General features: G+C 32.2%; 1 protein-coding gene across 1 annotated transcript; it reads left to right on the forward strand.

The window, feature by feature from the left end:
- The first annotated feature begins 290 nt into the window (after positions 1 to 290).
- Positions 291 to 1,668, forward strand: LOC133301514 (protein MHF1 homolog). The gene is made up of 4 exons (XM_061501149.1): positions 291 to 393; positions 509 to 580; positions 1,275 to 1,355; positions 1,556 to 1,668. The coding sequence occupies exons 1-4, from the start codon at positions 291 to 293 to the stop codon at positions 1,666 to 1,668; spliced, it is 369 nt and encodes a 122-aa protein (XP_061357133.1).
- The last annotated feature ends 16,212 nt before the right edge of the window (positions 1,669 to 17,880 follow it).

Consider the following 17,880-nt stretch of genomic DNA (forward strand, 5'->3'; position numbering starts at 1 on the left):
GATCCAACAAGTTACTATCGGAACCTTGTTTACCATACACTTCAACTGTGGCAACTGAATATATCAATGAGTCCAAAGTCCAAACCTTAAAAAATTTTAAAATTATTCCAAACTCGATATCTCCGATAAGAAGAAAAAATAGTTGGATCGAGTTTCGTTCTGGTGGACCGAGTGGTGTTGGGCTGATCATTTAAATAGCAATGTATCGATTGGGCCCGAGGCGGAGCCCATTAATATTCCCTCTTTTATTGTTTGTGAGTTTTGATTTCCCTCCATTCGAAGCGAAAGCGATGGAAGGTGTGGACGGTAGCAGCGAATTGGAAATCGACTCGGAAACGAAGCTTTTGAGAGATAGATTCAGGCTCTCCGCAATCTCTATCGCCGAATCTGAAGGTTCAATTCTTCTTCTCACTCACTCACTCACCTTTGGTGATTTCACTTTTTTATTCGATAAAATCATAGGAAATTTAAGTTCCTAATTCTCGTGCTCGCTTATGCATTTGCGCAGCAAACAAAAACGGCGTGCAAGTTTCAAAAGTCGTAGTCGCTTGCGTTGCTGATTTGGCCTTCAAGTATACGGGTAAATATCACTTTCATTTTACTGCATAATCCTTTTTTTCCTGTACCTTAGGTTTGAGATCAATCACAGCAAATGGAGACGCCGCATATTAATATCAGTACGGTGTATGTATCTTGTTTCCGCAATTCTTGAATGCTTAAGTGTTCATATACATAATTAGGTAATTATTTGATATTGAGCATGGATATAAGCAGCAAACATATTTAGATTTATCTTAGATTCATACAGTTGGAGGTGATCAATAGTTCAATACAGAAAATGTTATGAAAGGCTACTATGGAGTATGGAATTATGTGCTTTGTGTTTAATAATTGTTGATTTTTAGGTTATCTATATTGTTTATAGCAGGTATATGCTTCCCTTTAAGAGAGAAAATATTGAGTTCACTTGTAGATATGTATTAGCCTAATGGTCCTGGTAATGGTAAATCCATTTACTTAAATGCCGATCACAGATATTGGCTTTAATTTACTTGCATTGTTGAGCGGTTTGGGATTCATAATATGAATTTCTATTTGCTTGAAAAGTCATCTTTAGACTTGTTGTTATGGGTAGGTCTTACCTTGCATTTGAATTGAGGTGCCAAGGTTCCACTTCTAGTCAAGGATACGTATTGTTGAATATTTCTGACTTAATAATTGGCCGGCAATGCTCATTAATTGATATAATGAAATTCAACCGTTTTTGTGAGCAGAGAAGCTGGCTAAGGATCTTCAGCTATTTGCACAGCATGCAAATCGTAAATCTGTTAATGTGGATGATGTCATACTTTCTGGTCAGTTTTTTTTTTTTTTTTGAATTCATTGGTACAAATTGAATATATAACCTACTACAATCTACCTAAATCCCTCACCACTAGACCAATCCTAGTGGCCGATGAGTTTCTTCATCTTTGCCTGCTTTTCAGGGAGGGTGTGAATTTACGTATCTTTTGGTATATGCTCCATTCTTTAATCTTCTGTCTTTTGGTTTCAGCACATCGAAATGAAAATCTATCTGGCTTCTTGAGGACCTTCTCCAATGATTTAAAAGCAAAAGATCCTCAATCTGAGAAGAAGCGAAAAAAAAGAATGACAATACAACCATGAAGGGCATATGCCTGATACACGTTTATGGTCCTATGAACATATCTTGGTATGATTGGAAATTTTTGCCACCAAATTTTAGATTTTTTTTCTGTTGTAGTTTAAGGAGCTACTTTTCTTCTTCCCTGCCCTCTCCCCTCTCTTTTCCTTTTCCCTTTTTTCATGTTCTTGGACTTATTAGCTAGTACCGGAAGCTATTACTCCATCTTTATCATTTATGTAGGAATAGGATGCCCTAGAACTTAATACCATCCACTACTTTAAGGTGTAGCCTCTGCCAGGCAAGGTAGTGTGCGGGCTCAAGATATAATTGTATATAAATATTCGAATTCAAACTGAACTTATTGTAATGCCTAAAATTTTTGTGCCTGTCAATCTTAATTTTCATGGACCGTGGATGGCGCTGACAAGCATATATTTAGTTAGTAGTATTATATTATGGCAACAATTTTAGGATATAATCTAAAGTGAGGAGTGCGCACAAAAGTTATCTTTCGAGGACAAGATGCAAGCAGCGAGACAAGATAGCTAAGTGACATTCTTACACAAAACATGACTTGCCGAGTTAGTATATTACATATTTGTAGTTTGTTATAAATCATAAAATTTATAAGATTACAGGGATAAGTTATTCTTCTATCATTTTTTCTGTCTATCTTTGTTTATCACTCTAAAATATCATTAGATCAGAATCTTAACTAACATTTATTTATTTTTCTTTTGTTGAGATTTTAATCTAATTGTATTGGAGAGTGATAGATAAAATAGGCAGAGAAAATGATAGGTAAAATAACCTATCCTAAGATTATATTATATATATACACATCAGTGATTGAGTTTCATTTCATTAAATAAGATTAATTGTATGAGGAATCATCTTCTCGTTTTATGTGAGAAAATGATTTTCTCCCAAAGACTCAGAATACAAGTGGGCTCATAGGATAGTGGAGATATAAAAAAATTTAAGGTGGAGCCCATCTTAAATTGTACTTGCGGAAACAAGAGATTTTTTCCTGTAAAATAAGAAAATAATTCCCCTAATTGTATAGAAAAATTGATGGGCAAAATGACTCATGTGATGCATTTTTTAAACATTTTATTCAAATAAGTGTTTAAAGTTTCTAAAATTATTTTTAGATAATTTTATTTAATGTTCACTAAAATACACAAAAAAATATATGAGGTCTATGTGGACACATGTGAAAAAAAGAGAAAAAAAAAATTCATACATTTATATATATATATATATATATATATATATATATATTAAATAAAATTAATTTAAATAACTTTTAGAAACTTTATATCCTTTCAATAATGCAATTTAGAAACTTATCGAAGTAATGGAATGAGTTCCGCATGCGGAAGTACAAGACTTGCAGCATTCAACCCCCGTCAAATGTTCACAATTTTAGGGGTTTATTTTGAACAAGTATTAACCACGATTAAATGGTGACAAATAAATCATAGCTAAGTTGTTTCTCTGATTTGTTAGTGTTTGATGTGTGGCTCAATTCAACAAGTCTCGCACCTATCTCATGCGAAACTCATATTTTAATAATAAGTTTGTAAATTGCATTATTCCAATAACTTTTTTGATAAAAAATGCATTACGTTAGTCATTTTGCCTAAATTGATGCAAATAAACTCTAAAAAAAAATAAAAAAAATCTTTTGTATTCGTAAAGCATTGTTTGTGTACTAAACTAAGCCACTTTAAGTTAATTTTTATCTCCTTTTCAATAGTCGTTACTTTAATTAACTTCCCTTTTTAGTAAATTGTTTTTTTTTTATATATCCAATCCAGTTTATATGTTACTTTATCTTTAGTCTTGGATATACTTCTTAAATTTGTTCCTAGTTTTTGATATTTTGAACTGTATCTTTATTTGAATTTGATTTTGTTATATTTATAGTGAACTTTTTGACTGTGTCATTTAATTTTGTGTTGATATCTTATTTAATGATTTTGATAACGTTATTAGATTAGAGGAGATTTTAAACTGTTTAATGAGATGATGGTAAGAATTCCAGAGTATATATGATTCCAAATTCAAATCTAAAAATATTATCAATTTGTGTTCAATATGAATTCTTGATTTTAGAACGTTTCAAATAAAAAATTAATTTGATCAAATGTTATTAGATAACTAATTTACATTATGATCAAATTATATTTTATTACGTTATTTAACTTTTGGTTGTGTATACTAAACTGGCAACTTTTTACTAAATTGATACTTTTTAATTACGAATATAATTAGAAATGGAAAATAATCCACAAAATACAAATTTTAAGAACATTATGACCGCATCAAAGAATTTTTTTATGAACATTATAGATGTACATTAGACACACACAAAAATTGTGTTTTTTCATTTTTGTCAAATTACTATACCAGTTTATTATAAAATGTTAATTTTGAATTTAAAAATTCAAAGTAATTAATAGACATATATTAAAAGAAATGAAAAAATAAAAATAATTTGAATTAATATTTGTTTAAAGAAAAATGTCTCTTATATCAAATGAAATAAAAAATTATGACTGGAATTTTTAACTAAAATTTTTTATTTGAAATTATTATTCATGACTATAAAGCAGATGATTAATTCATGTTTATATAAAATAAGAGAAATAACTATAATTTGTATTTAAAATAATTTATTTAAATATTAAAAACTGAGAATAATTTATTTATTTTTATTAAAATTTTAAAAAAAAATCACCCCTTAAATTCAATCAAAATGTTCATGAGTAAATTTAAATTTAAAATTTTAGAAATAAATAAATAAGCTACATTAAATAAAAAAAATTATATAATTATCATGTCAAATTATCTTTATTTGAGTTGCATAAACAATATGTAAATCAAAAGATATATACATACAGATTATTTTTAAAGGAGAATACTATGATATTTTTTTAATTAAAAAATACTTTCAAATTAAGTTTGTTTCTAACTAAAGTCAATAATTGATTTGTTAATTCAATGAATTAAAATAATAATACTCAACATTAGATAAAAATAAACACACTCTTAATTATTTTAAATATTTTGGTTTTTAACTTGAACTCGAAACTACTTATGGGAGAGTCTTAACCTCTTTTATACTCCATGACAAAGAGCGGGAAAGTTTTCATGTTTTAGGTAAGGCATTGGCCATTGGCATTGCGCGCAGCTCAAGGTGTGAAAGATAAGAATCTTGATATTTGAACACTGCAGTGTGACACACTCAACCCTACATTGGACACAGTGAAACAGACACATGGAACAACCATGTTTGGTTGCTTTTAAAACTCAAGACAGAGAATGATGAAAATCTGTACTTTTGGCAGCTTCTGATCTTATAAAGGTTAGTAAGAAAAATAAAAGACCTTATAAAGAAAACCAACTCTCTATAGAATATAGTTTTTTTAATGTCATATTTGGTAAAGAGAAGAGTAAAATATTATAAAGTATATATGTAGTGTATATAATATATAATCGGAGCCATTACTCTCCAAAACAAGTTTCAATTTCAAAACCGTTTTCCACTTCTCACTTCTCAATTGTCATCGCTGGTCACTGGCTAGTTACCAGAATAGTTTTTAGTAATTACATTCTCAATCGTGATTTTAGTTTTTAATGATTTTTATAGCATTTAAATTTCTTATTTTATAATTAAAAAAAATAAGATTCACTTATTATTAAAAAAAGTTAATCATGTCATCAATATAGATAAAACTTTTTTCTACTGCACTCATATAAAAGTGAGTGAGCTTTATTATATTTTATTAATTTATTTTTTATTATTAAAATGGAACTTACTTATTTTTATGTGAGTTTGACAAAAAAAAACTTTTTTTTAGCCAAAGTATGAAAAATTTTCTAATATTTTATTAGATAAAATATCCTGATAAATTTAATTATAACTTTAAGTATACTTTAGTTTATTTATATTAAAAGATTTAAATATATGTAACACCAGAGTAAATCTATTAAAATGTTAGCTCAGTAAAGTATAACCTAACATATATAAATCGTTAGAGATATCACTAATTTATATTAATAATCAAACGGTTGCCTGATGGAAAAACAAATTTTTCCAATTGAAAATATTTGGTTGTAAAGAAATATTCCAAAATTGTATCAAAAATATATATATATTCCAAAATGAAACATAACAGAAAAGATAAAAAGTACAACTAGGGCAATCAGATTCCCTGACTCTGGAAATAAAATAGTAAAATACAACAAATTAAATGCACTGCAATTGACATTGATGATAAATTAATAACCATAACTCGTAAGATTTGGATTGCGTGCACTGTTAGAAGGGGGAAAAGAGACAAGGACTTACAGAACTTATTTATTCTTTCTTTTCTGTAATTGGACCTTTACAAATTGCAAGTTGATAATATTATTTTATTTTAACATAAATGCATAATAACTGCACTTTATCCGAAAAAATATAATGCATTATAATATAGGGAAAATATTATTTTCTCCCTGATTTTGTAATTTTATCATTTAACCTTCCGGGATTTTAAACTTATCACTTAGACCCGCTGTGCTGAAATAAGTTATCATTTAATCTTTTATGGTTTCAAATTTTCACTTAGACCCTTTATGGTTACAAAATTTTTCACTTAAACATCTTGTGGTTTAAAAAATAAACATTTCAAAAGTATATTTAAAATAAATTTTCTCTCTTTTTTATTTTATATGCTCATGTAATGCATTTAGGATTTGAAAAATATTTTAAGTTAATTATTCTTAAATTAATTTATAAATTATCTTAATTTTTTTATTTTAAAAATATATTTGAAATTAAAAAATTATTTAAGATCAAATTAAAAAATATTATTTATAATAAATTAAATATATATTATCAAAATAAGGTATTTACTTTCTTTAAATAGATAAAGTAATAATATTTGATTTGAATTTATTTTCTTGATAAAAATAAGTGAATTTTTTTAGAATTTATTTTTATTTTTTAAACCTTAAATGCATTAGGAGATGATATAAAATAAAAAAGAGAAAATTTATTTTCTTCTTATTTACTTTTTAAAAAATTTATTTTTGTAATAAGGGGTCTAAGTGAAAATATTTTTAACCATAAGGAGTCTAAGTGAAAATTTAAAATCAGAGGAGAGGAGGTTAAATGATAAATTATTTAAGCTCAATGAATCTAAGTAATAAATTTAAAATCACAGAAGATCATATGATAAATCACAAAATCACAATATGTGAAAATAAAATTTTCCTATAATATAATATAAAGAATCGAATCACTAAGAAAGACATACGGGCCAATCGTGATCGTGTGATGTCATATGTGTAGTGGAGATTGATAACACTATTTGAGAAGTAAGAACTTCAAAAAATAATTAATGAGAATCACGCCATGAAAATTGTACATACAAAATATTTTCTAAATTCTGATTTTATAATATTCTATGTTTAAACGTGAATAATTAATTATCATTTTTGTGAGTTGGTAATATATTATTTTATTATAATTTAAAAAATATAAAAGTAATGTTATACTTATTCGTGTTAGTTAGATTACGGCAAATAATAATTTATTTAACTTTTTATTTTCAAATTGTATGTACAACAATTTTTGCGTACGTGATATTCAAATCAACATATTTAGCTAAATTCTTATTATAATAAGTTATGTTTTGAAAAATAATAATTTTATCTAGATTATGTTAACGGTCAAAATAATAATATAAGTTATTTAAATAAATTTATTAAATTCAAAATGTTTCGGAGAGAGAAAAAAATCCACAGATATTTTTTTATTAATATAAAATGTTATTGTTCCAGGCTTGTAACTTGGATGGGCCTAGTTAGTATTAATCTGTGGTGGCCTAGTGTCCTTTTGCCCAGATATCATAAGCCCTTAAAGTAGGAACTCGTCTTCTCATAACCCAAAACTAGAGCCCAAATCGTGGGCTTCAATCCACGATCATTTCCCACTTTATAGTGATAAGACCATGATTAATATAACTATCAGGTGAATAACTGTAACATGTAAAAGGACTGGGATAATTTTACAAAGGGATTAAGTTCAGATTAACCAAAAATCGATTATATCATTAATGTTCATAAAGAACATTTGGCGTCGTCTATTGGAACTATAAAATTCTATTCCCACCATTGATAATGGCTAGCAATAACAATAACCAGCGAAGAATTGAAAATGGACCACTCTCAACGAAGGAGGAGAAAAATTATTTCCAATCTAATGCTATGACTCGTTCTCTTAACACTATTGGACAGGCATTGCTCTAGTTAGCAGAAGATATCAGCAACAAGCATCATAATGAAAGAAGAAGAAGGAGACGTCACTCTGAAGAGAGATCACAGCTTGAGGACATGCATCAATAGGAGAATCGAAGAGGAGGTTCATGATCTCCTGCTCCCATTTATATTCCAATGTCTCTTCCTCAAAGACAAAAGGGCATACGGCAGGAGGATAATCATCGACAACGTCACTTAAGGGAGTTAAGGAGTCCACCAGAAAGGCGATATAATAGGAGTAGAGGATGAGAAGTTAGCTGGAGAAATCAAGAGCGAGTACATGCCGAGTACACTCGCGAGTTGGAGAGGAATGTGTATTACCAAGAAAGAAGAGAGAATATTGAAAGAGAAGGTAGGAATAGAGAGTACGAGCATCATCATGCTAGGCAAGAAGAATATCAATATGACCTTCATGGGCATCAAGATGCTCGCCGAGAGAACAAGTATGAATTTGGTCGTCAACATTATGCTCGCCAAGAGGAGGACCAGTGCAATATTCAGGGGCATCAGTATGCTTATCAAGAGGATCGACAATCGGAGGTTGGCAGGTTCCATCATGCACGTAAAGAAGAGTATCAGTACGATGTTGATCGGTATCATCATGCTCGTAACAGGGAGAATCAAGAGTAATACAAAGGTTATCATCAGCAGGGTAACTAGTATAATGGAGGTGAGTATTATAATGCTCGGCATACGAAAAATTAGCAGTATCAACCTACTAAGCACAGATTCTACGATGCGTATCAGGGTTTACCTCCTCATAATGGATTGCAGTTGTTATACCTGGCAATGTTATTAAAACTGGCTCGGTCATTGACCCGGTCGATGTACTGGGTTAGTGGGTCACTGGTTCAATCAGTAGGTCATTGGTTCAACCGCATGACTCGGTAATTATATGCAATTTTATAATTTATATTAAAAAATTATAAATATACTCAAATATCTAAAAAAAGTAATAAAAATTTCAAATATTTTAATATAAAAAATAATAAATCACATACTATTATCCAATAAAGGATCAAATAAAAATATAATGATCGTGATACGGGGCTTTAAATTCAGAAAATGACATCTCTAACTATAAATCAAATCAAAATTTTCTGCATAATGCACAATTGAGATAATATTAGTGTTGTAGGTACATAACTTATGTAAGTCAATAAGTAAAAAAATATTCAAATATGTCCATTATGAATTTTTTTTAAAAAAATTGGAATTTTTTATTATTTTTAGGACTGGGCCGAGTCACCGGATAACCGACCGGGTCACCGGTTTTCATGATAACTGGTCGGGTCAGATCGGGTCGCACCGGTTCTGATGTATGGCCGGTCTGTTGTTTCAACCAGACCGGTTATATGACCGGTTCCCGGGTCGACACCGCCGGGTCGGTCCGATTTTAATAACTATGATACCTGGGGCCAGCAGGGTTATGTCCTGGAAACCCGCATATAATGGGGCCACAATATCAACCTTTCCAGTCGCAGGTATAAGTTAGGCCGACTATACTCGAATAATCTGTAACGCCTTTGCTGGGGAGGTTAAGGGCAAAACTTAATTCTGGGGTGGTTCAAACAACCAAATGATTTGAAAACATTTGATAGGAGTTCAGATCCCCGAGAGTTTATTACTGTCTTCCGAGTAGCGATGTCACTTTGTGGAGAAACATATTCGTTCGATTTTTCTAAGAAAGAAAGCTTCAGAATGGTTTACCACATTATCGGAGAATTCTATTGATAGTTGGGTCGAGTTAGCGTTACGATTTACTCAACAGTTCGCACATTGTGAACCATAGCCAAAAATCACTCATAACTTCTGCGGAGTAAGGCGAAGACCTGGGGAGAAGTTAAGGGAGTATTACGAGCACTTTCAATCTGAAGCAAGACAAGGTAGTGGTTTTGAAAGTCAAACGTACTTGTTGCTATTTACTACCGGGTTTCAATCAGGCGGCTTGGTGAACTCTCTGGGGAAAAAGAGGTCTGCCACAAAAGAAGAGTTGTTAGAAAGAATTCGGAAATATATTAATTTAAAAGAATTTCGAGCATCCCAAAAGGAGATTGAACGAGATTTGCGGATAGAGCTGTTAGTAAGGGGCAAATGGAGGAAATGAGATCTCGTTTAGTAAGAGAAATGTTTAGAGAGGGATTTAAAGGGGAATTCACCCCTTTAAATGTTCTTGGGGCACAAATTCAGAAGGAAGTGATGAACACGGAGATGAGAAATGTCCCAAGGCCGCCACCTATTAGTTCGACGTATGCACAGGCCGATAGATCCAAATAGTGTGAGTTTCATAGGGGTTATGGCACTTCATGAATGACTTCTTTAATTTGCGCAACACTATTGAACAATTGATTTGAGAGGGAAAGATTCAAAAGTATATGAGAAAAGGAGGACCAGATGGTTGTAAAGAAGGAGAAGTTAGACTTAGAAGGCAAGATATAAGTCGTAATCCGCCTGGAGAAAAAAGAAAAAGTGGCAAACAAAGATCAAAAGACAGAGGCATGGTCACCCTCATCCAATCATGTCCAAGTCGGGCATGGCTGCACTATAGCTGGAGGAAGAGTTGGTGGAGGAGAATCGAGCAATGCTCAAAAGAAACATTTGAAAATTTGTATGGCGATTTTAGAGAGACCTCGTTTTAAAGAAGAAAAGAAGAAAACAGGCAAGCAGATAATTTTTGATGATTTAGATGATGAAATTTTGGATCCAGAATAAGATGACCCTTAGTCATTTCCTGGATTTTAGCCAATTATCGGGTACATAAAATGTTAGTGGATCCAGGAAGTTCGGTGGATATTATTTTTCGGGATGTGTTCAGACGATTGGACTTGGACCATGATCAGTTGGAGCCTTGTGGAGCAGACTTGATGGCATCCACGGGAGATAAGATTAAGCCATTAGGATATATTACTTTAAGATTGACACTAGGAAAAGCATCTACTCATAAAATGGTGTCTTAGTCATTGGCTGTGATGGATCTAATGTCAGCTTACAATGTTATTCTCAGCAAACCATTCATGAAAAAGTTTAAGATATTCTTGTCTATAGATCAGTTGGCTATGAAGTTTGTAGTGAAAGGTGGGGATACGGCCACAGTGAAGGCGGATCAAGTTATAGCTCGAAGTTTTTATAATATGAGTTTGAGGGTTCCTCAAAAAAAGTAGAAAAGAACAAAGTAAGAAAATAAAGAAGGAAATTAAGCAGGAATGAATCAAGGCAGGGAAGGATGAAAAAGGAAAAGAAATAGAGGTAGGCAAGGAATCTCAAGAGATACTAGTAGGACTTGATTCCCGAGTTGAAAGTACAGGAGAAAGGTCGGAACCCATGGGAACAATGATTGAGTTCCAACTCGGATTATCATCCTGGCAAATTACAAAGATGGGTTCTGACTTGGGAAAATAAGTGGCTGGCGAGTTAAGGGAGTTGTTAATGAAGAATGCAGATTTGTTTGCTTGGAAGCCGTCAGATATGCCTGGAATAGACCCGACATTGTCATATCACTGTTTGTCGGTAATACCCAATTCTAAGCTAGTTGCCTAGAAAAAGAGAAAGTTTTGCCCTGAAAGGAGGAAAGCAATTGAAGAAAAGACAAAGGAATTGTTAGAAGTTGGGTTCATACGCGAAATAGTATATGCAACGTGGCTGGCAAACCCGATATTACTCAGAATGGGCGAGAAAGTGGGGTAGCAATCATTATTGAGAACCGAAAAGAGTTACCGTGGAACATTCGTTGACACTGGAGTTTCCCACGAGTAACAATCAAGCTAAATATAAGACAATAATTGCAGGTATTATTCACGCTAAGGAACTTGGAGCCGAGTTCTTGAAGGTGTATAATGATTCGCAGGTAGCAACGTCACAAATTAATGCTTCTGGCCATCTTCGTCGTAGGTGAACAATTGTCGTCTTCCATAAAGTTGAAAGTTTCAATTTTGTCTAAGTCACGAAGGGCAATTCCCGGGTTATAGAAACCAATTTGATCCAGTACCCAATCGTGGATTTGATAATCGTATGCTCTAAATTTGTTGTCCATGTCAATTGCGGCCTTTTCTAAGTCTGTTATTTTTGATTTCATATTCTCAACTTCTAATTTTAGGTCAGCTACACGGAGGTCAGAGTCTTCTAGATTTTTTTTAATTTGATCCCATTCTTTCATCAGCTCGGAATAAATATGCTCTGCAAATTTTAACTTTTCTTCTACCAAGTTAGTCATCTCCTCGGCAGATGCCTTGGAAGATTGAGCTTCTTTCAATTGTACTTGAAATCCATGAGCAACAAATTTGGCAGCTTCAGCCAGCTCTTTTTCCGTGCTGAACTTGTTTTTGAAATTTTAAAGATCATGGTTGTCGAACAAAATTTGGTGACGATCAGTAAGAGCTAAGAGAGCCATTTCAAAAAGTGCACTTCTTGAATGTCAGTATCTCAAAGGGCAATAAATTTGCTGATAAACTGGTCTAGGGACAACTTATCCCAATTGTCACGAAGACCTGCAGAAAAATAAGATTTTAACTTGTCAAAAAGATTAGGCGCCAAAGGCGGTGGAGGGCTAGGAGCCATTGGCGGCGTGAGAGACTTGTCTACGACAATGCACTTTTCTTTTTCCAGTTCAGTTACCTGGACGCGTTTTCCTTGTTTGAGGTCACCAGAATCAAGTTGGGGTCCACATCAATTAGAACAACATCTGTGTGGGAAGATCCAAGAGCAGATGTAGCCGGAATGGTGAAAAGAGGAGGAGTTTCTGGAGTAGCCCCTTTAACATTAGCACTTTACTTCCTCCGAGCAAAAAAGCGAGGATCCATTGTTTTATCTGAAAGTCAGACAAAAGTTAGAAATCACAAATACTGTGTATAGACAATATATTAATATTTACATACTAAATTTTCTTCGAACCCATTCCAACAAATGTCCATTTTCTAGAATGACTTGAGGAGCAATAAAGGTGTTCTTCTTTGTCAATTGATGGGCTAAGCTTTTAAACCAATCATATTTCTCTAATTCGTTATCCGACAAATTCTTTGGATTATGTAAGAACACGTGAGCTGAAGGGGTATAATGAGATCAGTTCCAAGATAGTGGGAACCGAGGAAGTCTATCTTGATCCAAAAAGAAGGCCGAAAGTACTACATTTTGAGAAGACGAGGACGAAGCAGATGGAGTAGAAGGGAGAGCTTCAGGAGTGCAAATTTAAAGTAATCTTCCTTAAGTTTTTTAAGTTATCTTCAAAGATGGTACATCATTTCAATCTAGGGCGAGCTTTTAAAAAAATTCAACTGCGACAGTTGCTCCCTTTCTCAATGGCGTTGCGGAATACCGCAAAAAAGACAAAAAAATACCAGGGCAGAATAAGTGAACTTATAAGCCCGACAAATTAGTTCGAAAATTCTTAAAAAAACACCATCCAATAGGATGAAGTTGAGAAGGGGAAACATCAAGGTAATGCAGAACTTTCATTTAGAACTCAGTAAAGGGTAGTAGAATTTTGAGTTCTGAGACCAAACATTTATACACAAAGAAGAAAGCTTCATCACCTTGCCCAGACGGAGAACAGATCATTTCGTTCTCGCCAGAAACCTCAACTTGGAAGGAAGTAATTATTAGGTCATGAAAGAGAGGTAATGAATTTAATGCAGACTGCAAGGTAGCCGAATCATTTTCATAAGATAAACGAAGTCTTAAAGCTTCTTCATCAACACATTCTAAACCCGCCAAGTTAGGCGGAAGAGAAAAATGAGAAGCGGGAAGCGAGCGGTAATGACAATTCCTCGGCATATGCCTGGAAGGAAAGGCACAGTCAGACTCGACCGAGCACACAAAGCTACTATAATTTGCCCAGAACCCGACAGAGGGAGCAAGGGGGCTCTGCGATGGCTAAAAATCCTATTATAAGAAACATAACTTTCTCTTAAATTAAAGGCGTTTAATTGATCTAAAAAGTCTTTTTCATTCAAGATACCCTTTAAACTACCTTGGGTGTTCATTACGTTGGAAATACAAATAATAGCAATGGAGAATACAAACAACCAACAAGTCTAAAGAAAAGAGGCTAAGAAACGAGTATATGAGATTAACAAAGTAATTGATATAGGGCGAAACGATCCTTGAAAAAGAGGGGAAGACACTTCAACGAAAATGGAAGATAATGCAGTGATGGAAGAAAAGGAACCAAGAAAGATCAAGAAGAGGAAATAAAGAGAACAAAGAGAAAGGAGGAGAAGAACAAAAGGAGAGAGAGTTGGAAAATTTAAATGAAGAAGCGTGAGTGTTAAGTTATTATTGTTTCGAATTTCAAAATTCACAAATGATGTCATATTGCGCCGTTTGATAAAACCAATACCAGCCAAAAGAAGACACATGGCATATGTAACATATATTAACATATAACATTTAATGTGATAGGACTTTTGGATGGATCTGAGTTATAAAGTAAAGACAAACATATAATTATGGGGTATTTTGCATGGCTTAGAGGAGGCGTGGCGTGCTGGTTTTAGACGAATAATTTTGGAAAGTGATTCGCTTTCAGCTATCACTGGGCTCACCAAGAGTGGTGCAGCAGTCCGCGAGATTCATCTAATATCTCGAATACGGACATGGTTGAATAAAGACTGGGAGGTACATCTGCAACATACTTACAGGAAGGCAATATGTGCGCGGATTGGATGGCTAATTACTTGCTTAATTCATGTGATGCTAGTGTTCGTGTCTGGTTTGAGACTCCTCCAGATGGTATTAGTTTGCTTTATGTAGCTGACCTTGCGTCTGTTGGGAGGGAACACATAGTTTCCCTTCCTGGTTAGGCTTGTTTTCCTTTCTGTGTGGTTGGGCTTTGCCCTTTTGATTATCAAAAAAAAAAACACAAACACATATGGACACCTCGCTTTATTTTGATAAGACCACGATTAATATAACTTTGCCAGGTGAATAATTGCCTCATACCCATTAATAATAACCGCTAATATAACATATAAAAGGACTTAGATAATGTTACAAAGGGATTAAGTTCAGATTAACCAAAATCGGTTCTACCAGTTATCATGTTATGAAATATATATTAAGTTAAATCTATAGACCTTATAATTTATCATTAATTTCTTAAATAGCTATACTTTAAAAAATAATGTCACTTTTGTCACGCCAATTTAGAAAGTAACCAAAAATAAAATAAAAATCCAACTCAATTCAATTAATTTCGAGTCACGACAAGTTATTGAGAACAAGCTTTTCTTACGTATGAGGCGCCGGTTCTTGCAAGAATCCAACGAGTCACATTTCTAACATTGCGAGTTGAACAGTTCCACCTCCATAGTGGCAGTGGGGCCCACTTAATTGAATCGAAGAGTGAGAGACTATGTTGTTTCAATTTCATCTCATGATATTTATCCACAAACTCTCTCATTGTTCACGTGGGCCTCCCTCTCTCACAGTTCAGAAGTGTTTCAATTTCAACCCTATGCTTTAATTGTCCCTCTTTACTTTTCACTTCAATCCTGGAACCTCTTATGCACTCTTCCATTTGAAATCGATTTCGTTTTTTCAATTTTCAACTTAAAACAAAGTCATGATTAGAAGGGAAGGAATTACGATTGCCCTTTCTTGGTGTCCTTGTCTATATACTCTATAACCCATCCTATGCAGTGGTCCAAAGTTTTTCAACTTTCTTCAGTCCTCACCCTCTCAGCTCTTAAACTGCAATTTAATAAAAGAATTTGTTTTGTTTTGTTTTATTTATTTTCACCGCATCGTCCATGTCATGGCAAATTTTTATTATTAACGAAGAAATATTGGTGATAAGATAATTTTTTTAATTTTTCCATCTCAATGTATATATATTTTTAAACCAACCCTAATTATAGGTTTTTTTTTTTTTTTTTTGGGTATTTCCACAAACTTTGATTCTTTGAATATTTTTGTAATATTTTTCTTTTTATTTTATTACCATTGATTAATTCTTGTAAAACTAACGCACATAATATGATGATAGTAAATAACACGTAAAAATCATGCTATTAATAAGGAATGCGACTATTAGTCTATTTCACTGCCCAAAACGCCGGATCACTTAACGCTGCTTTACCATTCTGAATTTAATCTTTAAAAGATTCGCTCTGCCATTACCTTAACCATTATATTTCATGATTGGGCTGAGAGGTACAAGCTAGGGAATTTGGGGCATTTCCGTTTTAAATTTAGGATCATTAAGCTACTTGTAAATATTATATTTATCGATTGGGTTGAAACAGGATGGATTTTCTTTTTTAAAATATTATTTCAATTAATATGTGCTACAGATATCAATATAAATTTATTTATGTGGATATTATTTATCAATTTAAACTTTTTTGTTGAATTAATGTTTTATACCAGAACAAAATTTGTAATCAATTGGCCATGAATTCGAATATCACGATCTCTGTTTTGTAATAAAATTTAAAAAATAAATAAATATGTTCATTATCCACAGTTTTTTTTTTGGTAATCTAAGGGGTTAATAACAACACCCCAAAGAGATCAATTCAATAAAATCATTCTGAAATTACAAGATAAAAACAAATCAGCCCAATACAAAGGCCAAATACTAGTGGAGTGTTTGAAAAAACACAAAAATTATTCTCAACAGAATAGTATAAAGGATATTTAGAAAGCCAATCTGCACAACTTTTTTCTTCTCTAAAAACATGAACGAGGTGAATTTCCCAATTTTTTTGTAACCATGCTCGAATCCGAGTCACTAGACACTAAGTGAGACTCTCGAGTTGCTCTTCCACTTCTGGAGAGCGAAGTAATAACTGAGCTTGAATCACTCTCTAGGATGCAGCGTCTCCAACCTCTAGCTTAAGCAAATTCATTATCCACAGTTTAAATACCAGGGAAGTATGTTAAATATTAATAAAAAACCATCATATGATAGAATAATTTCTCAATCTACACGTAATTATATTATAGTTCACACACATAAACATAGAAATTAAGCTAAGATATTTACAAAAAAAGAAAAAAGAAATTAAGCTAAGATTTCTTACAACCACAAAAAAAAAAAAAAACTAAGATTTCTTACGCAAGGAACCTGAAATCTTTCTACTCGAATCAGAACAAATCAATAACCGTCCAAAACAATATTAATAACCTACATTACACTATTGAAAGCAGAATTATACATCGATCAGTACATTATTTATAAGTTTTCACTAAATCATTTATAATTCTTCATAATCTAGTTTTTTTATTAAACTATTTTGTTTTTATGAAAAGGAATTAATAATTTTTCAACAAAATATACGATTTTTTTATAGTTTCATTCAACACATAAATTTTGGGTTTTATAAAAAGAAAAATATAAAAGTTACAAAAGGGTACATAAAAATATTAAAATTTCATGACATCTTTTTTTGGTACACTTAAGGTTTGAATTGTTTTCCTATTTTTTGTTATTGCGAAATTTCTTTACACCTTTGGTAGGAGAATATCTTCACTTAAATAATTAGTTACCTTTTTTCGTTAGTTCTAAGCCCTAACATTGCATAAGTGCTGCACTAAGTTCAATTATATATTTATTTTTATAGATAGGTTAAAATTTATTTATTACCAGTTAATGTTTCTTATTATTTCCTTGAAAGTCTTTTTTTTTTGTGAAATTTCCTTAAAAGTCTTTGATATTTCTCGTTGTAGTTTTGTATTTGCTTTTTCCTATTATATTTTTTTTGGTGGATACTTTTTCCTATTATATTATCACTAAAGGATCAACTTCAAATACGGGATAACAGTTTCAGTTGTTTTTCTTAGTATAATAATATATATTTTGGCTTTCTAAAGATACGCATGACATTAATTTGAATTTTAAATAAAAATATTCTGATTTTAATCTTCTAAGTGTCATTACTTTAATTGTAAAGAACCTTGGGATACACCACCCCAAAAGCTAG

Source organism: Gastrolobium bilobum, unplaced genomic scaffold (genome assembly GCF_033153095.1).
Source record: "Gastrolobium bilobum isolate Gb01-03AN ecotype WA unplaced genomic scaffold, APGP_CSIRO_Gbil_v1 utg1427, whole genome shotgun sequence".
NCBI classification, from domain to species: Eukaryota; Viridiplantae; Streptophyta; class Magnoliopsida; order Fabales; family Fabaceae; genus Gastrolobium; species Gastrolobium bilobum.

Bases quoted from the DNA above. Each gene is read 5' to 3' on its own strand.
- LOC133301514 (XM_061501149.1), top strand. From the start codon at position 291: ATGGAAGGTGTGGACGGTAGCAGCGAATTGGAAATCGACTCGGAAACG. The intron at 581-1,274 runs GTAAATATCACT...TTTTGTGAGCAG, and splicing joins TTTGGCCTTCAAGTATACGG to AGAAGCTGGCTAAGGATCTT. The intron at 1,356-1,555 runs GTCAGTTTTTTT...TTTTGGTTTCAG, and splicing joins GGATGATGTCATACTTTCTG to CACATCGAAATGAAAATCTA.